At 38.3% G+C, this 25,949-nt stretch overlaps 2 protein-coding genes and 1 long non-coding RNA gene across 3 annotated transcripts in view; all 3 read left to right on the forward strand.

The window, feature by feature from the left end:
• Window positions 1-4,020, forward strand: part of plcl1 (phospholipase C like 1) — a 163,058-nt gene extending 159,038 nt beyond the window's left edge. The window contains exons 13-14 of the mRNA XM_085765054.1: window positions 276-385; window positions 3,695-4,020. Of these exons, the coding sequence (XP_085621180.1) occupies window positions 276-385; window positions 3,695-3,916 (332 nt within the window). The 3' untranslated portion in view covers window positions 3,917-4,020. The remainder of the gene's footprint in view (window positions 1-275; window positions 386-3,694) is intronic.
• Window positions 4,021-12,115: 8,095 nt separating this feature from the next.
• Window positions 12,116-12,451, forward strand: LOC146965565 (uncharacterized). The gene is made up of 2 exons (XR_015034658.1): window positions 12,116-12,219; window positions 12,250-12,451. It is a non-coding gene; the product is annotated as an uncharacterized LOC146965565 (long non-coding RNA).
• A 6,982-nt stretch (window positions 12,452-19,433) lies between these two features.
• The window catches only part of LOC146965566 (coagulation factor V-like), a 37,298-nt gene continuing 30,782 nt past the window's right edge, over window positions 19,434-25,949 (forward strand). Inside the window, exons 1-3 of the mRNA XM_085765055.1 lie at window positions 19,434-19,610; window positions 20,724-20,806; window positions 22,760-22,882. Of these exons, the coding sequence (XP_085621181.1) occupies window positions 19,447-19,610; window positions 20,724-20,806; window positions 22,760-22,882 (370 nt within the window). The 5' untranslated portion in view covers window positions 19,434-19,446. The remainder of the gene's footprint in view (window positions 19,611-20,723; window positions 20,807-22,759; window positions 22,883-25,949) is intronic.

Below are 25,949 nucleotides of genomic sequence, written 5' to 3' on the forward strand. Positions count from 1 at the left end.
ACACACACACACACAGACAGGAAGTGTATTTTTAGCGCCTCAGAGAACTCCTGACCTTTAACTGACAATGCAAATGTCAGAAGGCTGCAAGTGTAGGTTATAGTGTTGATATGTAAATCCACTGTCCGACAACACACACACACACACAGCTCTTTGTGTGTCTGTGTGTGTGTGTGTGTGTGTGTGTGTTAGTCACAAAAACAATAGAAGCGAGTGGCTCTCTTCCACCTGACAGTTGTGTTATGTTTTGCATGTATTTGAATGACTGTGTGCAGGTATGGACTTCCACGAGGAGCTGTCTCGACACGGGGAGAAGGAGGGGCTGAAGGGACGCAAGCTGAGCAAAGCTGTGGAGAGCTTCACCTGGAACATCACTGTCCTCAAGGTAGATGAGCTAAGCCAATCAGAAGAGAGGAGGAGGAGGAGGAGGCTCTCTTCTGATTGGCTGACTGTTTTCTAAAGTGATCGAATAAAAAAAACCAGAGCAGATTTCAGAATAAAACACTCAGAGAAACTAAAAATTCTGCAAAGTTGTTGTTGGATGGATGGTGGGACCAAGTGGTGGTGAGGGGGCGGGGCTTAGTTGTGACATCACAAAGTGACAGGAAGTCCTGACGGCTGGTTTTAAGGCTCAGTTTCTGAATACAGGCTGTGTGCATTTCTCTGTGGACTGAGGCTTTGATACTTTCACAGTATTAATATAGAACCTAGAGCTGCTTTATAATCACACTACACATGGACATCTACCTTTATACTGTATGGAGCTTTAACACAAACATCTACCTTTATACTGTACGGAGCTTTAATACAAACATCTACCTTTATACTGTATGGAGCTTTAACACAAACATCTACCTTTATACTGTATGGAGCTTTAATACAAACATCTACCTTTATACTGTACGGAGCTTTAATACAAACATCTACCTTTATACTGTATGGAGCTTTAACATAAACATCTACCTTTATACTGTATGGAGCATTAACACAAACATCTACCTTTATTTTGAAGGAGCTTTAAAGCAGAAGTAAGTGATATATTTGTGTTAATATAAGTCTTAAATAGTTATATCTTCCGACAGCAATCACTTCTATAGAGTGTTTGGTCTGAAACACGGGTCTGTCAGTCCCTCTGCTCTGCTCTGAGCCGAAGAGAAAACATTTATCGTATCCTACAGTTTTTATCCAATGAGGAGAGAGAACGGCATGCAGGGCTGTGTGTGCAGCCAAGGAACGCCGTGAATGTGGCGACGTAGGGACGAGGACTGTTATGGTGCGTTCAAGGAAACTCGTATTTTTCCGACCGTGAAGTGGTACCAGTTCGATCTGGTACGAGTTTATGGGTCAGAAGTTACGAGTGGCCGTTATAGTGACTTTCACCGGTAAAACAGGTCGGAAAAACACGAGTGGGTTGCCTGAAACGCTACAAAGTCGTAAGTTGTGACTTGAAGCTGTAATTTACGATTTAAAAAGCCTGCCTCGAACGCAGCATTAGCGAAAACGACCGGACCACTTACTTCTGCTTTAACACAAACATCTACCTTTATTTTGAAGGAGCTTTAACACAAACATCTACCTTTATTTTGAAGGAGCTTTAACACAAACATCTACCTTCACTCTCCTTCAGAAGAAGTTAACACTCTTCTTCCTTCAGTCCTCAAACTATAAATCCAGTAAAGTCCGACTCAGATAATTTTAGTTTTGCAGCCTGTAAATCTGCTCAGTATTAAACAGAACAAACAGACAGTTAGTTTAGTTAGTGAGCAGCTGGTGAACATGGAGCTCATCAACCGGCTATTTCCATCACAAACTGGAGGAGTCCAACAACAGAGCTGAAAGCAGAGAGAACATTGGACCTTTATTGTTCCAGCAGAAACAAATAGAAACAGACGATCTGCTGCCTCCAAGTGGCAAAAACACTCAGTTAAAGCAGCTTTATATTCATTTCTATCACACTTGAATCTCTGTGTTGTAAATCGCCCCCTATCACGGATGTAGTGCACTAACTATATAGTGTGTTCGCCATTTTGTAGTGTTGTTCGAATTCTCCGCGATTAATTTCATCCACTACTGTATGTACACTGCAAAAACTCAAAATCTTACCAAGAATATTTGTCTTATTTCTAGTCAAAATGTCATTTCTAGTCAAAACAAATCTCATTATACTTAAAGTAAGACTCATCACATTTAGAAAGTAGCTTGTTTTTAGATACTTTTTAATTTTTTCAAGCAAATTTCAAGCAGATTTTTCTACTTATTTCAAGTGAAAATTAGTTTGAAACAAGTGAAAATGATCTAAAAACAAGTTCATTTTTAGGTGATGAGTCTTATTTAAAGTGGAAAGAGTTTAGTTTTGACTAAAATTGAGACATTTTGATGAGAAATAAGACAAATATTCTTGGAAAGATTTTGAGTTTTTGCAGTGTGTAGGCTACACTACTTTCTACTCCCGTATGTATCCCACAATGCAATGCGGTTGTGTTTTGCCAGAGAAGAAGAGCAAGCTAATTAGCATGTTAGCTCCGATTTCTTTAGGTTATTTACCAATAAACTCCTCAGACGTATTTGCCGTCGCTCCGTTTGCCTGAGCAGCAGGAGTTGGGCAGCAGCATCCCAACATTAACAGGCAGCATTAAATCAATCAAGAAACTGTAGTAGAATATGGAGTAAATACGAGCTAACGAGCTAAGCTAATAGCCACAGAGCCGTTAACGGCTCACGGTCGGGACACACAACAGTAGTCGACCAAACCAAACTTCTGATATTTGAACAGTTTATTGTCCGAGAAACACAACCACACAGAATCACATCCTCAAATGTTCCCGCAAGTGTCGGTTTTTCTTATTTTATTTTTATGTGTCTGGTTTGTTTCATACATCCATGGTTTGTTTACATGATTCTCGGCGCGTCTGCTTCCGTCACAGCAACACCTGGCGCATCCACGTTCAGAAAATGACCGTGCAGTGTCTGAATTCTCCTCCCGTCGTTCCCTACATCGTCTACATGATGTAGTGGAGAGGGAGTGAGTGAATGCACTGTGAAAACTCCAAATCTTCCCAAGAGTATTTGTCTTATTTCTTGTCAAAATGTCTCAATTTTAATCAAAACTAATCTCTTTCCACTTAAAATAAGACTCATCATCTAAAAATTAACTTGTTTTTAGATCATTTTCACTTGTTTCAAACTAATTTTTACTTGAACTAAGTAGAAAAATCTGCCAGTGAAAGCATGTTTTTTGTGCTTGTAATAAGAAAGAAAAACTTGCTCCACTGTCAGATTTTTCTACTTATTTCAAGTGAAAATACATGCTTGAAAGATGTAAAAAATGTCTAAAAAACAAGCTACTTTTTATGTGATAAGTCTTATTTTCAGAATAATTTGATTTGTTTTGACTAGAAATGACATTTTAACATGAAATAAGACAAATATTTTTGGTAAGATTTTGACTTTTGACGTTTTTTCTACTTATTTCAAGTGAAAATCTGCTTGAAAGAAGTAAAAAGTGTCTAAAAACAAGCTACTTTTTTATGTGATGAGTCTTATTTTCAGAATAATTAGATTTGTTTTGACTAGAAATGACATTTTAACTAGAAATAAAACAAATATTTTCGGTAAGATTTTGACTTTTTGCAGTGTGAGTGGATGATTTCGAACACAGCTAACTAAGACTCTAACTGTGTCTCTTGTGCTGCAGGGTCAGAGCGACCTGCTGCGTGGAGCCAAGATGGACTCCCTGGACGCCCTGAGGCAGCTGGCTCTGGCCTGTGAAGCCTGTGGGTTCACCTCCTCCTCCTCCTGCTCCTCCTCCTCCTCCTCCTCCAACATCAACTCCTCCTTCTCCACGGCCGAGCTGCACTACTCCTCCCACCCGCTGTCCGGCCGCCGCAGCAGCACGCACGGCAACGGACGCATCTGACATCCCCACCCTCCTCTTCCTGCTCCTCCTCCTGCTCCTGCTCCTCCTGCTCCTCCTCCTCCTGGTCCAGCAGCTGCCAAAGATGAAGAGGGAGCGACAGAGTGATGAGGAGGAGGAGGAGATGAGAGAGTCTTTATCCCTTTATGTGTGGACAGACTGGACCTGTTGAAGCCTTATACGCTGCAGAGGAGCTCCACATGAATGTTGTAGAGGAGGAGGAGCAGCAGCACCTCCTCCTCCTCCTCCTCCTCCTCCTCCTCCTGCTCCTCCTGCTGCTTCACCTCCTCCTCCTGAGAGTAACACAGACAGGTGTGAACCACACACACAGACACACACCACACCTGAGCGATTATAGCGACGACGACAAGGCTGAAGACGACGAAGAGCTGACGATGGGACTCGTGTTTATTCTGCCTCCGTGTCTGCAGGAGGGAAACCAGACTGTGTGTGTGTGTGTGTGTGTGTGTGTGTGTGTGTGTGTGTGTGTGTGTGTGTGTGTGTGTGTGTGTGTGTGTGTGTGTGTGTGATGGGAAAGATGCTATAGAACAGAAACTGTGTCGTAGGTTTAGTTTGATGACGTCTATAACTTCTATAACTCACTCAAGTGTTTTGTTCCACGTTCAGCTAAACGTGGAGATCTGGTCAGAGTTTCTGAATGAATCTGAGGTTTAAAAAATAATAATAATGAAAAAAAACAGCAGAAAATCTGCAGGTATTAAAGGGATAGTTCAACATTTTGGCAAATTGGCCCCATTGCCATAATACGTTACCAGACAGAGTTGTTTTAGAGGGAAATTCATGCAAAACCACTGATGCGCGTTGCCTTCAGGGACAGTTTTTCATCAACAGTCTCTGTATTTCCCTCTAAAACAACTCTGTGTGGTAACGTTGTGTTATTATCTCATAGCGTGGTGAATGTGCAGCTCACAACTTGTCCACCAGAGCGTTGTGGAGTTGTTGGATTGTGTATTTGATGAGTTTGATGAGGGAAACCAAGAAATCCCATAATGAGCCTCCGTAGCGTAGCTCTGAGCAGCTCACGGCTCTGCTCCGCCGTTCTTAAAACAGCTTGCACCGACAATTAAAGGTAACGAACCTACTGCTATGACTATAGGTAGATTATGGCAATGGGGCAATTTGCAGAAAATGTTGAGTTGAACTATCCCTTTAAATGAGCTGTGTGGGGGAGTTGTGGAGGTTTTCCGATCGGCTGCGTCAGGTTTCAGTTTCCTGGATGTTTTTTTCTCTCCACAGATGAATTATTATTTCCATCAGCGTTTGAGAATTAGATCAAAAATTCTAAACTTTTAACTAGAGCACAACTAGAACTGCTGTACTGACACACACACACACACACACACACACACACGCAGACACACACACGCAGACACACACACACACACACACACAGGCCCTTGTTATCTCCCTCTGATTGCCTGTGAGCCGTCATGTTTTGCTGAGACGGGAGGAAGAGGAGGAGCAGTAATTGGAGAAGTTGTGGTGGATGTGTGTGTGTCTGTGTGTGTGTGTGTGTGTGTGTTGTGGTGTAAAACATGTGTGGATCACATAACCTCCTGTACCGACATGTGTGTGTGTGGTAATGATGAACGCTGTGTGTGTCACTGTATTGATGTAGCAATAATAATAATAATGATAATAATAATGATAATAACATTGAGGCTGTGTGGAGTGAAAACAACTGAACTGAACTAACTTTAAAACTCAGTGAAACTTCAAATTATTATTAAAAAAAAGAAAGAAAAAGAAGAACTACAAAGATGGCGTCCAGCAGGTGCTACAGTCCTGATCCTCACCTGTCGTTTCCTCTCTCGGCCTTTTTTGTTTTGTTTTTTTGGAGTGTAAAACTGTGTGATTCTTCTTTTAACGGAGCTTTTGTACTCGTATTCTTGTAGCTTTTGTGTTTCTGCGTTTGAACCAAACTTTATTAAAAACGACGACGCTCAGCAGCAACAACAACACAGGCCTCAGATCAGATCACAGATTAGAAACAGAACAACATCGTCCTCCAGAGGTTTATTTGGAGACACAACGTTTGATGTCATTAGAAGAGAAAAGAGAAAAGTCGTTGTTCAGGGTTCCCACTCTTTTCCTGAAATCGTTTTCCAGGACGTTTTTCAGCCGTCTGTCCCATTCATGCTTTAGAGAAGTCTTCTTTTCTCCAACGATACCTTATTTTGAACATTTAACCAGTTTGTTTCTGTGTTTATTCCTCTCTCTCTCATTCAAACTCCAAATCTTTCCAAGAATATTTGTCTTATTTCTTGTCAAAATGTCTCATTTCTAGTCAAAACTAATCTCTTTCTACTTAAAATAAGACTCATCATCTAAAAATTAACTTGTTTTTAGATCATTTTCACTTGTTTCAAACGTATTTTCACTTGAAATAAGTAGAAAAATCTGCCAGTGAAAGCAAGTTTTTTTTGTGCTTGTAATAAGAAAGAAAAACTTGCTCCACTATCAGATTATTCTACTTATTTCAAATGAAAATTTGCTTGAAAGAAGTAAAAAGTGTCTAAAAACAAGCTACTTTTTACTGTGATGAGTCTTATTTTAAGCATAATGAGATTTTTTTTGACCAGAAATAAGACAAATATCCTTTGAGTTTTTGTAGTGTGGCTCTAACTTATGAAATAATCTCTTAAATACTTAGAAATGATGACAAATTTATCATAGAACAGCACAAACCCTTCCTTAGCAGGGTCTGAAAAAGTCAAACAGAGCTCTGATAGCTGATAAATCATTTTTCAGGACAACTCAAGCTTTTCCAGCACATTTTTTAAATTTTTTTTCTCTCATTTTCCATGTGTTTTCCATGACTGGAGAATTGGTCAACCATTTTCCAGGTTTTCCAGAGGCAAAGTGTCTGTTTTTTTTTTTGTTTTTTTTGTTTAAACGGAGCGAGTGAAGTGAAGGGAGGAGTTCTTATCTTGAAAGTGAGACATTTTGAATGTTGGCGGTGACGGCCTGTGGGAATCACAGCTCCAACAGGATGTTTACAGGCTCCTGCTGCTGTCTGTTTAGCTTTTGAATGACATCCCATAATTTTTTTATACACCTTTACAGTAGGCTAGTTTCTGCTGCCTTTCATTCACCGTGCACCACATTCCCTCTGTTCTGTAACAACATCATCAGCCTCCATCCGTCCTGCTGCTCCTCTGGAGGCTCCGGCTGCACTGCAAAAAAAAAAAAATCAAATATCTTACCAAGAATATTTGTCTTATTTTTAGTCAAAATGTCATTTCTAGTCAAAACAAATTTAAATAAGACCCAAAACATTAAAAAGCAGCTTGTTTTTAGACACTTTTTTCCTTCTTTCAAGCATATTTTCTTCCTTATTACAGTACAAGCACAAAAAACTTGCTTTCACTGGCAGATTTTTCTACTTATTTCAAGTGAAAATGTGTTTGAAACAAGTGAAAATGATCTAAAAACAATTTCTAGGTAATGATTATTCCATTATTTTAAGTGGAAAGGGATTGTTTTAGAAATGAGACATTTTGACAAGAAATAAGACAAATATTCTTGGAAAGATTTTGAGTTTTTGCAGTGTGGGAGCAGCAGCCGCAGGAGGAGGCTCCACCTGATAACATTTCACTGTGCGTGTGTGTGTGTGTGTCCGTGTGTGTGTGTGTGTGTGTGTGTGTGAGCAGAGGTTGGAAGGATAGAAGAGGAAGAGGAGGAGAAGGAGGAGACTGATAGTGGATTAACTTTTGGTTTCCTGTGTGGTTGGGTGAGCACCTGCAGAGCTTCATAATTGGCTGTGAGATACAGACGGAGTGACAGCACCTGCTGTTTGAGTCTATTAATAACAGCCTGACTCACAGGAGGCTCTGGGATGTGTGTGTGTGTCTGTGTGTGTGTGTGTGTTGGTGTGTGTAAGTCCTGACCTGATGATGCAAACCGGTCCTCACACTCTTTGCCAAAACTACTTTGCCATATTTCCTCTCCAGACTGAGCTGGTATGGAAGCGTATTGCATTCACTTGAATAATAATTTTAAAAATCCAGTTTTTCTGAGTCATTTATTTTCTGTTTTTTTGGGGTAGTTTTTTTCTGACTTAACGAGATTTCAAAATCCTGCAAGAAGCTCCTCCACCTGCAAGTAACGTAAGGACTGATTTCAAAATAAAGGCCCTACATCTGACTGTGACTCTCTCTGAGGAGGAGTTCTGTCTGTTACAGGTCGTTTCCTTTCAATACACAGCAAAAACTCTAAATCTTTCCAAGAATATTTGTCTTATTTCTTGTCAAAATGTCTAATTTCTAGTCAAAACTAAACTCTTTCCACTTAGAATAAGACTCATCTCCTAAAAATCAACTTGTTTTTAGATCATTTTTACTTCTTTCAAAAGATTTTCACTTGAAATAAGTAGAAAAATCTGCCAGTGAAAGGAAGTTTTTTTGTGCTTGTAATAAGAAAGAAAAACTTGCTCCACTATCAGATTTTTCTACTTATTTCAAGTGAAAATATGTTTGAAAAAAGTAAAAAGTGTCTAAAAACAAGCTACTTTTTAATGTGATGAGTCTTATTTTAAGTAGAATGAGATTTGTTTTGACTAGAAATAAGACAAACATTATTGGTAAGATATTTGAGTTTTTGCAGTGTATAAATCTGAATTTACTGGGAACACAGTGACAATAAGACTGTATTTTTTGTGGAGCATGTGCATATCCATGGATGTAAAAGAAAGCGCCTTTACTCATTGTGTTACGAGTAGTAGGCTACTTTTATTTTGAAGAATAATTCTTCAGACATTCGTGTGGAGATGGCGCTACCTGTGATAACTGTGATAGTGATATAAGATAACTTGGCCGTGCCTCCAATAACGTTTAAGAAGTAAACGCAAAATTTGGTACTTCCCCTTTAAAATAAAAGTTCACTTTAACCTGTTTTATATAATATATCCAAAAAGTATCACCATTGTAATTACACCACAGGATTTAATTGAAACAACAACAATTATTTATTACAAAGTTACAAATTGTGTTATAGTACGGCCGTCGGCAAACCAACCAGATGTCATTTTACTCCACCAGAGAAAGACGGTAAAACAATACCACATCACCATGACAACATATCGTCACGCCTGTATTGTTTTGCCTCGTGCTGGCGGACCACTTGTTTACATAGACGCTTGTTTATCCTGTTACATTCAGCGTCTGTTGTCTGTCTGACCTCTGCCCGATTTCACCTGAATGCAACATCAAGAATACGTTCAGATATGCAACCGCACCGCTAGATGGGGGGAATTCCTACGCATTATACCTTTAAGTCAGAAAAAATTACCCCGAAAAACAGGAGGAAAAATATTACCACAAAAAACTGAAAAAAATGAGTCAGAAAAACAGAAATAATTACCCCCAAAAAAGAAATTACTCATGTGAATGCAACACGCTTCTGTAAGCTGGTGTCGGAGCTTCTGTTCTGTATTTTCTTTTCTTTTCTTTTCTTTTCGTTCATGCGATCATCATCAGATCTGCTCACGTCTACACGTTAATGATGCATCAGCTGCAGTAAAACACACCACAGCACAGTATTATCTTTCTGCGTCCAGGTGTACTCAACCTGCTGACATACAACGGGGTCAGAGGTCGGACGAAGATCTGCTTCACCCGAGGAGATGGAGGTCGCTGGGTTTATCTTCATGGGTCGGGGTTGGAGGGGTCGGGTGTCAGTATTTAGGTCACCTCTCTAGTTAACTTAGACCTGCTATAGTCTGAATAATTCATCAGGCGTACACTGTATTTACATGACATCCACATGAAAATAGATGAATAAGTCAAAAGGCAGCTTGTTATTCCAGTGGAGAGCGCCCTCTACAGCAGCAGCCAGGACCATACCTGTGTTTTTGCATGATTTATTATCCCTGAATCAGCAATAGATACACTGCAAAAACTATTTCCAAGAATATTTGTTTTATTTCTTGTCAAAATGTCTCATTTCTAGTCAAAACTAATCTAGTAAAAATCTGCCAGTGAAAGCAAGTTTTTTGCGCTTGTAATTAGAAAGAAAAACTTGCTCCACTGTCAGATTTTTCTACTTATTTAAAGTGGGAAAATTTTCTTGAAAAATGAAAATAGTGTCTAAAAACAAGCTACTTTTTAAATGTGATGATACTTATTTTAAGTATATTTAGATTTATTTTGACTAGAAATGACATTTTGACTAGAAATAAGACAAATATTCTTGGTAAGATTTTGAATTTTTGCAGTGTAGATGAGATAGATAGATAAAAAACACACATGTATAGACTGAATGTGCTTTTATACCTTCCAGGCAGCTATTGGTTTCAGTTCCAGTCAGTCGACCTGCAGAGAGACTCTCTGGGGATAAATAAACCCATCATCTCCGTCTACATCCTGCACCTCGTCATAAAACTCATAATATCTTATTATTGTGATGATGCAAATGAAGACGCAGACGAACCTGCAGCTGAATTTTCCAGATAAACGCTTCCTTTTTTAATACAGGAAAGCACCGTCACATTATCCCTCAGACAGACTGAGTGTGTTTTTCTCATTATTTGTGGGATTGTTGTGATAATAGAGCCCCACATCAGCAGCAGCAGCAGCACAATGATGCATATTTAACTTTGTATAAGAATAAAACTGTGCATGATGTTCACAGCGATGGCTCACCTGTCTCCAGAGAGTTTGCAGCAGTCAGTGCAGCAGTGGTTTATGGGTAATGATCTGAACTTTGCAGAAACACCAGTATGACCCTTTAATTCTTTTTTTTTTTTAAAGGGATAGTTGAACATTTTGGCAAATTGGCCCCATTGCCATACAGTAATCCCTATAGTCATAGCAGTAGGTTTGTTACCTTTAATTGTCGGTGCAAGCTGTTTTTAGAACGGCGGAGCAGAGCCGTGAGCTGCTCAGAGCTACGCTACGGAGGCTCATTATGGGATTTCTTGGTTTCCCTCATCATCAAACTCATCAAATACACAATCCAACAACTCCACAACGCTCTGGTGGACAAGTTGTGAGCTGCACATTCACCACGCTATGAGATAATAACACAACGTTACCACACAGAGTTGTTTTAGAGGGAAATTCATGTAAAACCGCTGATGCGCGTTGCCTTCAGGGACAGTTTTTCATCAAGCAGTCTCTGTATTTCCCTCTAAAACAACTCTGTGTGGTAACGTTGTGTTATTATCTCGTAGCGTGGTGAATGTGCAGGTCACAACTTGTCCACCAGAGCGTTGTGGAGTTGTTGGATTGTGTATTTGATGCTTGCACCATCAATTAAAGGTAACGAACCTACTGCTATGACTATAGGGGTTATGGCAATGGGGCCAATTTGCCAAAATGTTCAACTATCCCTTTAAAGAAAACGACTTTTCCTCCTTCCTCTCTTACTCTCGCACTTTGCTTCCTCTCGGAGACACTTTAACCTGATGATACGTTCACGTTGCAGTACTGAGGATGTAGTGTTCATACCTCGCTACAGTGCTTTACTAGGATGTTCAGTATTTGACCGTACGTGGTTCTGCAGCCCAGTTGCATCTTCTACTTCTCTTTCTGCCCTTTAAAGCTCCGCTCCTCACTGTGATCGCATTTCAGTTCTGGAGTGTGAAGGATGAGTGGGAGACCGATCCACAATGATGATGATGATGATGATGATGGGCAGTCCGCCGCCGCCGCTGCTGCTGCACTGGGCTGCACTGTATCTCTGTTACCCACATGTCTTAACCTAGAGCTGTATCTGTGTGCTCTTCACACTGCAAAAACTCAACATCTTTCCAAGAATATTTGTCTTATTTCTTGTCAAAATGTCTCATTTCTAGTCAAAACTAACCTCTTTCCACTTAAAATAAGACATTATCACTTAAAAATTAACTTGTTTTTAGATAATTTTCACTTGTTTCAAACAAATTTTCACTTGAAATAAGTAGAAAAATAGTTTGTGCTTGTAGTAAGAAAGAAAAGCTTGCTCCACTATCAGATTTTTCTACTTATTTTAAGTGAAAATATGCTTGAAAAAGGTTAAAAGTGTCTAAAAACGTATTATAAGTATAATTAGATTTGTTTCGACTATAGAAATGACATTTTGACTAGAAATAAGACAAATATTCTTGGTAAGATTTTGAGTTTTTGCAGTGTAGTGTGTGTGTGTGTGTGTGTGTGTGTGTGTGTGTGTGTGTGTGTGTGTGTGTGTGTGTGTGCGTGTGTGTGATACTTAACTTTGCAGACCAGTGATCAATTAGAGCTTAACATTCATTTTGAATAATCGGAGAGTTGTTTATACCTGCCATAGTGATGTGGGCAACGTTGTGTGTCTTTTGGAAATGTGTAGAGGTATTTTAGGTTTCTATATTATTATTATTATTATTATTATTATTATTATAATTATTATAATTACCCGTGGCATCTTTCTGCAGTGTCTGTGTTGGCCTGTGTCTGCACCGATGACCTTTAATCCAGTGTTGTTTCCTCAGCTGTTCTGACAGTCACTGTACGTTTTTGTAAAATAGAAAAAGAAAAGAAAAAAAGACCAGAAGAATAAAAAGTATTTATTGAAGTGTGTTTTAAAAACCATAAATAAATATAATTAATTAAATGGACCTTGCTTTTATTTTGAAAAGCTACTGTGTTTTCTATCTTAACAAGTAATCAAATATAACAAGAGTATGTATCCCAGACTAAATAAAGTTATCTTTTCCTGACCAAACCTCACGTGTTGCCTCTGTTTTGTCTGATATTGACTCTGATATGTAGCCTACATACTATATCTATAATAACATCTCTAAAGACAGGCCAGTTTATTAGGAACACATACACCATTAATACCCATTAGTAAGCAACAGCATCATAATAAACACTTTTCTTAACCCTTTGTCGCCATTTGTATCAAATTTGATTAATGAAAATACAGTTTTTCAGACCTCTACATCCTCACTGTGATTTTTTTTCCCTGAAAAACCTAATGTATACAATCAGATACATGCAATGATCAGACAAACCACCAGGGTGCAGTTATTTATGCACCAGCTTTCACTTGGGACATCCAATATGGCCGCTGTCAGTCAGTGACCCAAATGTGTTTATTGCCAATTTTGAAAAGACAACGTAAAAAAAAACTTTTTTTTACTGAAACTTCAATAGGAATAGTTACTGCATTGATGCAAAGTAAAACTAGGCTACTTAATATTTCATAACTTATTTTATAGTAGAACCGTGTTGAAAATGTGTGTATCAAATTAGATACAGCTGGTACGTAATTTTCTATGCAAATCTCCTGTTCAAAAAAAAAAATTGTACTTATATATATATATATTTTTTTTTTTACATTTTTGTCAGAAGGTCCAATAAAGGGTCCAATTTCAAAATTTTGGAATTTTCTACAATTATTTCATGGTTCAGGTTTAACATATTGGATTATAACAACAAGGAACAAGTTACAGAAACCGTGTGTACTGTATGTGGTCAGGTTGAAAAAAAATTTTAGGAGATAAATGTTGGTCTCATTGATGAAATCTATGAACTGTGGCAGTCACATTAGTTTGTCTTAATGAAAAGTGAAGCTTCAGGTGTCTGTGTCTGCTGCTGAACAGAAGCAGCGCTACCTCGGGGCTAACTAACTTAGCCTACGTACACAGAAATCACCACATTATTAACATCAATAAATGTTTTATAATGAACCGATCAGTCCACATTTTCTTTAATTTAATGTTTAAATGTAGAGTTTTGTTCGTTGCTGTTTGTAACCTAAACATTCAAACCCTTCCTCTCGGGCTAAATTGGGTAACGTTAGCCTCCTTTCTCATTTGACTGAAGGCCTATTCTGTCTACATTAACTCATTTGACTGTATTCTGTCTACATTCAGAGAAATTATTTCTTTAAAACCACCCATTATTACTCAACCATTCCACTTCAGACTGATAGTACTGGACCTCAGGATGACACCCAGAGAATATCAGGTCAATCTGATGTGGAATTTCAGAATAAAAGCCCTTTGAATATGAATCTTAATGTAGATATAATACAGTGAAATGTGAAAGGGCTTTTATTCTGAAATTCCACATCAGATTCACCTGATATTTTCTGGGTGTCATTCTGAGGTCAAGTACTACCAGTCTGAAGTGGAACGGTCCAGTAACACCATAACACCGAGTTAGACCCCCCCTCGAGAGATGAAGTCTGCTAACCGCTAGCTTCTCTAGCTGTAGCAACATTAGCAATGACTGCACCATAACAAACAGTCTATTGATCCACGCGCAATTAACCGATCAAAAAGCCACTTACAGCCGCAAATAATGCTCAGAACAGCACCAAACGTCATCAACAGTACAAACAGAGTCCCATCCCATAATACGAGGCATCAAACATCTGTTAGCTTAGCCTGGTTTCTATTGAAAAGAGACGAAAACAACTCACCCACTCTGCTCCAGTTATACGCTATGCAGCAACTTTCCACGTTCAGCATAGAGTCCAGGCACTGACAACACACGTCCGAGTCCGACTGGCAGCACAAACATCTGGTTTCAGCGGCCACCACATACCATCGTAGTTCTTCTGACCATAAATGGCGATCAACGTTATTCTCATGACTCGCCGGGCAGCGTCCGCAAAACCGAAAGTAAGGAAACACTGGTCGGCTCGCCCAGCATTTCCATCATTAATTAAAATAACAAAATAACGATAGAGACAAAACGATATATTTATGGAAAATGGGCCCATTAACAAGTGTGGGTAACGTAGATTCATCCACATTAATATGAGACTTTTTTATAACCAAATACAAACTCCTTGTTGTCCCTTTAAGATTCATCTCACATTCAAACAACAGATATGCTCCGTCAACACCACTATTCACAGAGTATTCTCTTCTACCAATTCACAAACTGAATAACTATCAGATCAGTTTGTTTATTCACAAGTTTATTTACAGAAACCAAGATCTCCCTGTCACTTTTCACTTATAATGTAGCTGCATTCTCACCGTACTAGACATAGTAATAATCTATAACTCTATATTTACCCTTCACCCGCACATCTCACCATCAGTGTAACATGTCCTATAGAGGTCCTATGTTCTGGAATGGACTATACCTCCTTCGCTAAGATCCATTTCCTTCTGTCCACTTTTTAAAAAGCCGCTAAAAATAAAAAAAAATATTTAGATCCCCACTGTGTTGAAAATCTGACAAAATACCATAGACTGTAAAAAGAATGGACGTAGCGTCCGTGACGTCACCCATTGGTTTTGGGGAGTCGTTTTTGTGACTCAAATATGGCGGCCTGAACAGCGCCATGTTGGATTGGCCGGCCGAGATCCCGCCCACTGGCCTCGAAGCAGCTGTCCACGGAGCTGCTCGGACCTGTCACTCAACGTTTCCGCGCCCTGATTGGCCAGAGTTTTAACCTAATAACAGTAAAACGTTAGAGTTAAAAAAAAATTCACCCCCCTCAGAGTGTGTGCGGGGTAGAAACTATCGATTGAGACGAAAAAACGTTCTGACACCAGGCTTTTAACATGTTTACTGAGGATGTAAAGTCGGCGATTTTAACACGGGGGTCTATGGGGAATGCTCCCTTCTGACACCAGCCCCCAGAGGAATCCGAGGGGATTGCAGTTTTTTGAACGCGGAAGTGAGCTTCACTTCTCAGACCGACAACTGCCCCCTTGCAAAATACCCGCTGTTTACAAATTTGTTCCGACGAAGTCGGCGTTCTCTGGCGCTAGTAAAACTAGCCGTAGTGAGCAACGCACTTCCGGTTATTTTCACAAAATAAAATACCCGTTGCCTTTTATCGCTTAGGTGCTTTTACTTTGTAAACAGGAAATGAACCTACCCTCGCTGTAGCTAGCTTGGAGCTGCCGTTTTGACTGCTCTCTCGTCCCGTTAACGGCATTTAATCGTTCAATATGCCACCGGAGAGTCTTGCCAGCTCTGAGACAGGCCTGGCTCGTTTTAAAGTATTTATTTATTTATGTAAATGTGGTGTTTTCTGTGCGTAGACTGACCCCAAGGCAGCACTGCTACTGTCCAACCATGGTTTTTTATTCAAACAAACTTCTGCTACTGCCACAGTTGTTAGATTTCATCAAAGAGACCAACATTTATTCCCTAAAAGAAGTTTAAGCAGCCGGTGGTAAACCTCTAAAAGCCATCGGGTAAGTTAATTAGCAGTCGTTTTCTCCCCGGGGTGACGATTGCAGGCTGGCCGGCGGAGCACGTCAGGAGCCGGGCTGCTGCCTCTGTGATGCCGCGGTCACTGCTCGGACCTGGAGCTTCGCTTCGAGGTTAACTTCTAAACAGCCGTCGTTTGGATAAAATAAATATTGGATAAATATGAGCTGTGACCGGGACATCACAGAGGCAGCAACCCCGTCTCCTGACGTGCTCGACCGGCCAGACTACTCCGTCACCTCGCGGGGGAAAACGACTGTTAATGAACTTATCCGTAGGTTTTTAGAGGTAAACCACCGGCTGGTTTAACTCTTTTTAGGAGATAAATGCTGGTTTCATTGATGAAATCTTATTGTGGCAGTTGCATTAGTTTATTTGAATGAAAAGTGAAGCTTCATGTGTGCAGCGTTATGGACACAGCAGCCCTGTCTGGAGGCTCTGCAGCCTAACGTGTGTACAGAAATCCGAATGTGAGCTGGAAAGACTGAAATGCCAACCTGGGAGGAAAGGAAGGTAAATGGAGGTAAGATAGTTGAACAGATGGGTCAAAAGGAAGGATGAAGGAAAGGAAAGAAAAACATGGAGGAGGATCAAAAGAGGACAGAACGAGTAGCCTAGTCAAGACGAAGGGAACAGATTCGGTCAATTTAATCCATTAGGTTAAATCAAGTTAAAAAAAAATCTCGATCGTAATCAAACTGACTATGTAAATCAAACGAAAGATTAAATTAAAATTAACGTTCTTTATCTTGCTTAGCTTACTAATGGTAGCTCTACGCCAAGGGGGTGGATCGGACTACACGCAGGCGTAGCTCACAGTCGGCCATATGAGGACGGGCAACTGTCTCTGACTCTGGCTGCAGTTACAGTGCAGTAGATGGTGATCCAGTCATCTGCACTAAAAAAACGATTCATAACTCTGTGAAAAATAAATCAGTATGTAGCTATTACTTTAGCTATTTGCATAATGTCACTATAATGTTACTTTTACAAAAAAAAATACATTATTAAAATTGTCCGTGATTCTAAATATGCTGCATCATAACTGCATAAACGTTCATAAAAATCAAACCGTTTTGAAATCGGACAAAAACTGAGCAAGTTATGGTCATTATAGCAGAACATGCACCAGAGGCTTAATGCTCTGAGGGAGAGAGTTGCCCGTCCCAAGATGGCCGCCGTACTGGCTACGTTTTGTCATTGGGAAACAGCTGCGGGTGAGTCATCTAGTTCTTATATATATCTATGGCTCTACGCTACCTGTCGTATAAACTGACTAGCGGATGTGGCTATGTTAACCCAGCTATTAACCCCCGGATGTTGACAAGCGCGGGTAGACGAAGAAGAAGGGGAGAGGGGGGGGGCGTTCCTGGCTGCGAAGGGGGCGTTCCTGGCCTCGACAACGGGGCGACAGTAACGCCCATTTGTGTCCGCAGCCGGACGATATTGCCTGGCCTGGGCATTCCTGGCTCTAGCCCCGAACATTTCTTACATAGCCCAGGTCCAGGATGTTTTCTAGACGGAGTTAAACAGAAGCGCACATTAACTGAGAAGGTAGTTTTGTAATTTCCCGGTCACAGTGAATGCAACACAGGCACGACGCCACGACCAATCAGAGAGAAGTGTTGTAGAAGCGAGAATCCTCCTCCGTGTTTTATTGGTTAACAGCCAGGTAACCAAGGTGACAATCTGAACTCTAGCGATAGATAGCGTTCCGAGCGGTTCCGAATCACGGAAAAGGGGAGAAGTTTCTGCAATCGTGGTGACTCGCGCCAGCAGGGGCAGACCGCCGGTGGGTCAGTGGACCGGCCCGGTCCGGTCCGGCGTGGTGCTGCAAGTGACCCACTGACGTTAGTGTGTTTACATTTTTCTGAGCGCGAGGAGTGACTATTCTCGGTCAGAGTTTTGTTTTTGCTCTCCAGCCACAGCTCCACACTAGTTCTGAGTTCACTTTCATACACTTAGCCATTCTTGTCATTACAATGAAAGGAAGTTTAGTCAGTAGGCCTACTAAATGGGCTTTTTAAAATGTTTTATGTGAAGCAATGTAGCCTCTCCCTTTATTTTCTCCTCAGAGTACACCAGAATGCCTTATTTATGTGTTAAAAATCCCAATATATATATATATATATATTTATATATAATTTAGAATTTTATAATATAATTTACATGAATTACACTAACCCCCCCCCCCTTTTTTTTAATAAGGTGAAAAAAATTGACCATCCCCCCTGAATTTTTTTTACAACTCGACTACTGCTTATATTAACACAAAAATATCGCTTACTTCTGCTTTAATGAATTTTTTGTATCTTATTTCTATTATCTCTGTTTGTTACCACTCACTTTGTTCTTTATCTCTCCATTTTTTCTCATTTTTTGTTCATTTTGCTCACATAACGTTGATCATGTATGCACTTTATCTCCTTTTTTTCCTATGTTTATTGTTGTAATTAGTGACAGGGGTGGAACTTATGTACGAGCCAACCGGCTTTATTCCCTCCTTGCACCATTGAATATAAATGTGTGCTAAATAAAAAAAACCTAAACCTAAACCTGAGTGTCATTGTGAGGTCGAGTACTATCAGTCTGAAGTGGAATGGTTGAGTAATAACGGGTAGTTTTTAAGAAATATGAATCCTAATATACATAGCCTAGAATACAGGGAAATATGGAAGTTCAGAGGGGTTTTATTCTGAAATGCCACATCAGATTGACCTGTTTTTTTCAGAGTGTCATCCTGAGGTCCAGTACTACCAGTCTGAAGTGGAATGGTTGAGTAATAACGAGTAGTTTTTTAAAAAGCAATTAATCCTACTGTACATAGAGTAGCTACAGTCAAGTTCAAAAATACCTACAGTACTGTACATACAGTACATGAGACAACATAAACACTTATATTTCAACATTTTTCCATCCACATATATAAATTACAGTAACAGTTCGGTATGGGCGTTGTCGCCATCCACCACACACACACACACACACACACACACATTGATGCTTTTCCCGTTGAATTATGACGTGGTTTCGTGTTTATAAGAATTTCAACCCGGAACATTTTGAGGTGAGAGAAAAAAACAATTTCAACGCTCTTCCCGTCTGACATCCCGATGATTCACAGCCAAACACATGAGGTTTCAATCACAAGCAAGAAAAAAAAAAATACACACAGACACAGACACAGTTCATTGCCCTGGGACATAATGTTTAAGCATGTGTGTGTGTGTGTGTGTGTGTGTGTGTGTGTGTGTGTGTCAGTGACAGATAAAGCACAGAGTCGACCTCTCTGTTGTCAGATCACACTGTCTTTCTCTGTCTCTTTGACTTGTTGAACGGACCAGCAGCTGGAAGGAATCGATCCCAGCTATGAGGCTTCATGTCTGGGCAGCTGGAGCGCCGTGGTGGTGCCCCGTCCTGGTTCTCCTGGTTCTCCTGCTTCTCCACGTCCACGCCAGCCAGCAGACGGCGAGCAGAGAGAGACACTTCTACATCGCTGCTGAGGAGATAGACTGGAAATATGACTTACACAGGTGGGATATAGAAACACAACAGTATTTACACTGCAAAAACTCCAAATATTTCCAAGAATATTTGTCTTATTTCTATAGTCAAAATGTCATTTCTAGTCAAAACTAATCTCTTTATACTTAAAATAAGACTTATCACATAAAAAGGTAGCTTGTTTTTAGACACTTTTTACTTCTTTCAAGCAGATTTTCATTTGAAATAAGTAGAAAAATCTGATAGTGGAGCAAGTTTTTCTTTCTTATTACAAGCACAAAAAACTTGCTTTCACTGGCAGATTTTTCTACTTATTTCAAGTGAAAATTATTTTTAAACCAAGTGAAAAAGATCTAAAAACAAGTTAATTTTTCGGTGATTAGTTGTATTTTAAGTGGAAAGAGATTAGTTTTGACTAAAATTGAGACATTTTGACAAGAAATAAGACAAATATTCTTGGAAAGATTTTCAGTTTTTGCAGTGTATTTATTTCTTGTTAATTTAATTTAAAGAATAAACTTATATTAATGTTGTCTGTGCCTTGAGTTGATCCATGTGTAACTTCGTTGTCAGCCTGTTACTGTTATCTATGAAAGCCTCAATGTTCCTGTTCCTGTTCCTGTTAGATATCAGCAGGAATACATGTTGTCATCTCCTTCTTCTTGTTATCTAATCCATAGCTACATTTGTTTTTTGTTTCTTTGGAGGGGTGGGTATTTAGCTGATCCATGCCTCTGTACTGTAAAACTTCTGACTCTAACATGTCAACAAAATAAAGAAGAAAATAATTTATAAAGGGGCTTCATCCATTTTTCAGATTTCGGTTCTGGAAATGCATGCAAATTAGTGCATATTTCATCAGATATTGCCTCATTTACATATTCAAACATTAAATATAACAAAACTTGTAATACAAAAAATATTTGCCTTAATGTCAGTGATAAACTTGGGAAGTTTCATGGTGATATCTGTTATTTAAATTTTTTACCCTATTCATCTGTGTCTCCCCTTAATTTGACTTTTTCCGTTTTTTTGTGTGTCTTCTTGATATCTATCCATAGCTACATTTGTTTTTTGTTTTTTTTGGGGTGGTGGGTATTTAGCTGATTCATGCCGTGTGGTTTTTTTCCACTCCTCTGCAGGTCTGGTCCCACCTATAAGAAAGTGGTCTTTCGGGAGTATGAGGAAGGCTTCAGACAGGCCAAGACTCATCCGCCCTGGTTGGGTAAACGCATCCGTCTGTCTGGAACTAATTATGACGAGACATGATGACGAAACTGTCTTGAAGATACACCCACACTGATATCAGTCTTTACGTAACACCAGCTCTAGGCTTCTTATTTTATTTGATTTATTTGAGTCTATCAATATAATTAATAGAAAATGATGCAGTCTTTTTACACAAAGTATAAGCTATACGTGACCAAAAATAGGTATACTCTAAGGTAGAAACATGAAGATAAAGAGCTTTTATCATTCAATAATCTCAATTATCACAATATTTCCTCTGGTTTTGCGACAGATTTCCCTGCAGCAGTACATCGTACCTGGTCATGTGGCAAATAAAACTTAGAAGAGCTGTTTAGTGCCAGGAAACGTGCTGTCTAATACAGTCACATCATAGACTGTTATGTTTAGTCTTATCTGGACTGTATGTATGGACACTGCAAAAACTCTAAATCTTTCCAAGAATATTTGTCTTATTTCTTGTCAAAATGTCTCATTTCTAGTCAAAACTAATCTCTTTCCACTTTAAATAAGACTCATCACCTAAAAATTAACTTGTTTTTAGATCATTTTCACTTGTTTCAAACTAATTTTCACTTGAAATAAGTAGAACAATCTGCCAGTGAAAGGAAGTTTTTTGTGCTAGGAAGAAAAACTTGCTCCACTATCAGATTTTTCTACTTACTTCAGATGAAAATAGACTTGAAATAAGTAAAAAGTGTCTAAAAACAAGCTACTTTTAGGTATAATGAGATTTGTTTTGACTAGAAATGACATTTTGACTAGAAATAAGACACATATTCTTGGTAAGATTTTGAGTTTTTGCAGTGGAGATATTGATTTAGAGCAGTAACCTATAGGAAGCTTAACAACTGTCCTACCTGAATATTTTCTAATTTCCCTCTTATCAGCACTAGTGAAAGAAGCAACAGCAACATATTGATCGGTTTCTTTGAAAAAATAAAGTAGATTTTAGAAGGGAGATTAAATATTGAACAGGTATGTACAAGGTAAATTGAAATACATGAGCCATTGATGACGTATTATTAGCTGGTTATTGAAAGTCAGTGACTCAGCACTAACACAGAGAGACAGTGTTGATGAGTCATTGTGAAGTCTTGTTTTTTGTTCACTGCAAAAACTCATCTTCTTATTTCTTGTCAAAATGTCTCATTTCTAGTCAAAACTAATCTCTTTCCACTTAAAATAAGACTCATCATCTAAAAATTAACTTGTTTTTAGATCGTTTTCACTTGTTTCAAACAAATTTTCACTTGAAATAAGTAGAAAAATCTGCCAGTGAAAGGAAGTTTTTTTTGTGTGCTCGTAACAAGAACGAAAAACTTGCTCCACTGTCAGATTTTTCTACTTATTTCAAGTGAAAATCTGCTTGAAAGAAGTAAAAAAGTGTCTAAAAACAAGCTACTTTTTAATGTGATGAGTCTTATTTTAAGTAGAATGAGATTTGTTTTGACTAGAAATGACATTTTGACTAGAAATAAGACAATTATTCTTGGTAAGATTTTGAGTTTTTGCAGTGTTCTGGAGCGTTCTCACTGCAAAAACTCAAACTCTTACCAAGAATATTTGTCTTATTTCTAGTCGAAACAAATCTCATTCTACTTAAAATAAGACTCATCACATTAAAAAGTAGCTTGTTTTTAGACACTTTGTACTTCTTTCAAGCTGATTTTCACTTGGAATAAGTAGAAAAATCTGATAGTGGAGTAAGTTTTTCTTTCTTATTACAAGCACAAAAACTAGCTTTCACTGGCAGATTCTTCTACATATTTCAAGTGAAAATGATCTAAAAACAAGTTCATTTTTAGGTGATGAGTCTTATTTAAAGTGGAAAGAGATTAGTTTTGACTAGAAATGAGACAATTTGACAAGAAATACGACAAATATTCTTGGAAAGATTTTGGATTTTGAGTGTTTTGTGTGTGTGCAGGTCTGCTGGGCCCCACGCTGAGGGCCGAGGAGGGCGAGACCATCGTCGTCACCTTCAGGAACAAGGCGCCCGGCGCGTACAGCATCCACCCGCACGGCGTCGCGTACGGGAAACAGTCGGAGGGTGAGTTGGTGGTTGGTGGCGTCCGTTAACCAGCTGCTCTGATGTCTTTTTTTGTTCTTTTTTGGATCAACTTTTGTTAAATTTTATTTCATTTCATTTCCATTCATCTATACCCCTTACTCCTCCCCCTATCATGAGGGTAACATGAAATTATGAAAACCAGAAAAAAAAGAACGATAGATAAAATAAAATACACACATTGTAAATATACATTCTCAGATACATTCAAGTAGCCTCAAAACAGAGCTTTAACTTCCTCAGCTGCCAATTCCAAATTCTGCACTGCAAAAACTCAAAATCTTATCAAGAATATTTGTCTTATTTCTAGTCAAAATGTCATTTCTAGTCAAAATAAATCTAAATATACTTAAAATAAGTATCATCACATTTAAAAAGTAGCTTGTTTTTAGACAGTATTTTCATTTTTCAAGCAAATTTTCCACTTGAAATAAGTAGAAAAATCTGACAGTGGAGCAAGTTTTTCCTTCTTATTACAAGCACAAAAAACAGATTTTTCTACTTATTTCAAGTGAAAATTAGTTTGAAACAAGTGAAAACTGTGTAAAAACAAGTTCATTTTTAGGTGATGAGTCTTATTTTAAGTGGAAAGAGATTAGTTTTGACTAGAAATGAGACATTTTGACAAGAAATAAGACAAATATTCTTGGAAATATTTTGAGCTTTTGCAGTGTGTATAGTTTCTGTCCTTGCCATTTGAACTCGGGCACTGGAGATTTCTAATAACAGAATTTCATAAAATCATCATCATTTAAAAGCAAGATGTGTGGTAGACAAAGTATGTTTGTCTGCATTAAACGAGAAAGAGTGTTCGAAATACTGAGCCAAAAGGAAAAGACCCTAGGGCATTCCCACATCATGTGCAGGTATGTGCCCAACAATTTGTGAGGACATACACTGCAAAAACTCAAAATCTTTCCAAAAATATTTGTCTTATTTCATGTCAAAATGTCTAATTTCTAGTCAAAACCAGTCTCTTTCCACTTGAAATAAGACTCATCTCCTAAAAATGAACTTGTTTTTAGATCATTTTCACTTGTTTCAAACAAATTTTCACTTGAAATGAGTAGAAAAATCTGCCAGTGAAAGAAAGTTTTTTGTGCTCGTAATAAGAAAGAAAAACTTGTTCCACTATCAGATTTTTCTACTTATTTCAAATGAAAATCAGCTTGAAAGAAGTAAAAAAGTGTCTAAAAACAAGCTACTATTTAATGTGATGAGTCTTATTTTAAGTATAATGAGATTTTTTTGACTAGAAATGACATTTTGACTATAGATAAGACAAATATTCTTGATAAGATTTTGAGTTTTTGCAGTGTAACTGACATCGTGCTCTGCTGTCTAGTGTCTTGTGTCCGTTATAGGGTCACGCAGTGTGATCGGGAACGTTACTCACTCTAATAATTTACACAAGATTGGCCAACACAACAAACACGTTCTGTTTGTCTTCTTCTGAAACATTAACCAGGACAGGACGATTATCAAAGCGGACGGTACTGAAGTCCAACAGGGTCCATCGCCGCCCGTCCTCGTCGTTGTTGCTAAGCTCCCGGAAATCCCTGTCTGTCTGTCTGCACTGTAAAAACTCAAAATCTTTCCAAGAATATTTGTCTTATTTCTTGTCAAAATGTCTCAATTTTAGTCAAAACTAAACTCTTTCTACTTAAAATAAGACTCATCACCTAAAAATTAACTTGTTTTTAGATATTTTTTACTTGTTTCAAACTAATTTTCAATTGAAATAAGTAGAAAAATCTGCCAGTGAAAGGAAGTTTCTTGTGCTTGTAATAAGGAAGAAAAACTTGCTCCACTGTCAAATTTTTCTACTTATTTCAAGTGAAAATCTGCTTGAAAGAAGTAAAAAGTGTCTAAAAACAAGCTACTTTTTAATGTGATAAGTCTTATTTTAAGTATAATGAGATTTGTTTTGACTAGAAATGACATTTTGACTAGAAATAAGACAAATATTCTTGGTAAGATTTTGCAAGTTTTTGCAGTGTGTCTGTCTGCCCTTGTTTTAAAATGAAAGAACAGCTCACAGGAAACTCTTTATTAACTCTCCATTAAAGCAGAATATCCTGTCTCAGACTTAGTTAATAAAGTCAACAGTCTCCTGCAGAGTCAGAGGAAGAAGAGGATTTATATTAAGGCGAGAGACACTACAGGCAAAAACACTGTTTTTGAGATTTTGGGCTATTTTTCTTCCTCAACATGTATTCTCTCTCAGAAAAGTCAAAAGAAATTATAGAACATCCACATTAAGGTTTTTATTTTACTTCATTTTGTCTTTTTTGTTGGTAGATTTCTCCTAAATTCACCACTGTGCTGTGCTTGTTGTCTGACCCATGTCATGTCCAAAAATTGTCATTTCCTTTGTATCCGCAACCAATCGTAAAAGTACGATTTACATTAACAATCTATGGAGTTTTACAGTCCAAGTCTTTAAAGGCTGTTTTCTCAAAATGAGTTTTTCCTTAGACAATCTCCACTTCAGCAGCACTTACAGACACCAAACCTTCCACTTTGATCCCTTTCTATATTCTGAAGGTTTTTACAGAGGGGATTGTTGATAAATCATTCACAGCCTCATTTATACAACATTTTATTCCTAAAAACAGGGCAAAATTGGATTTTTTAAGGGCTGGTGACAGTATTTTCTCATTTACAGAGTGATAAAAAGAGATATCCAAAATATCCAAAAAAAATATCTGTAAAAACTTCTGACTCTACACTGCAAAAACTCAAAATCTTTCCAAGAATATGTTTCTTATTTCTTGTCAAAATGTCTCCTTTCTAGTCAAAACTAATCTCTTTCCACTTAAAATAAGACTCATCACCTAAAAATTAACTTGTTTTTAGATCATTTTCACTTGTTTCAAACTAATTTTTGCTTGAAATAAGTAGAAAAATCTGCCAGTGAAAGGAAGTTTTTTTGTGCTTGTAATAAGAAAGAAAAACTTGCTCCATTATCAGATGATTTCAAGTGAAAATCAGCTTGAAAGAAGTAAAAAGTGTCTAAAAACAAGCCACTTTTTAATGTGATGAGTCT

The sequence above is a fragment of the Trachurus japonicus genome, chromosome 21 (assembly GCF_045865225.1).
Source record: "Trachurus japonicus isolate A0001 chromosome 21, Traja_1.0".
NCBI lineage: Eukaryota > Metazoa > Chordata > Actinopteri > Carangiformes > Carangidae > Trachurus > Trachurus japonicus.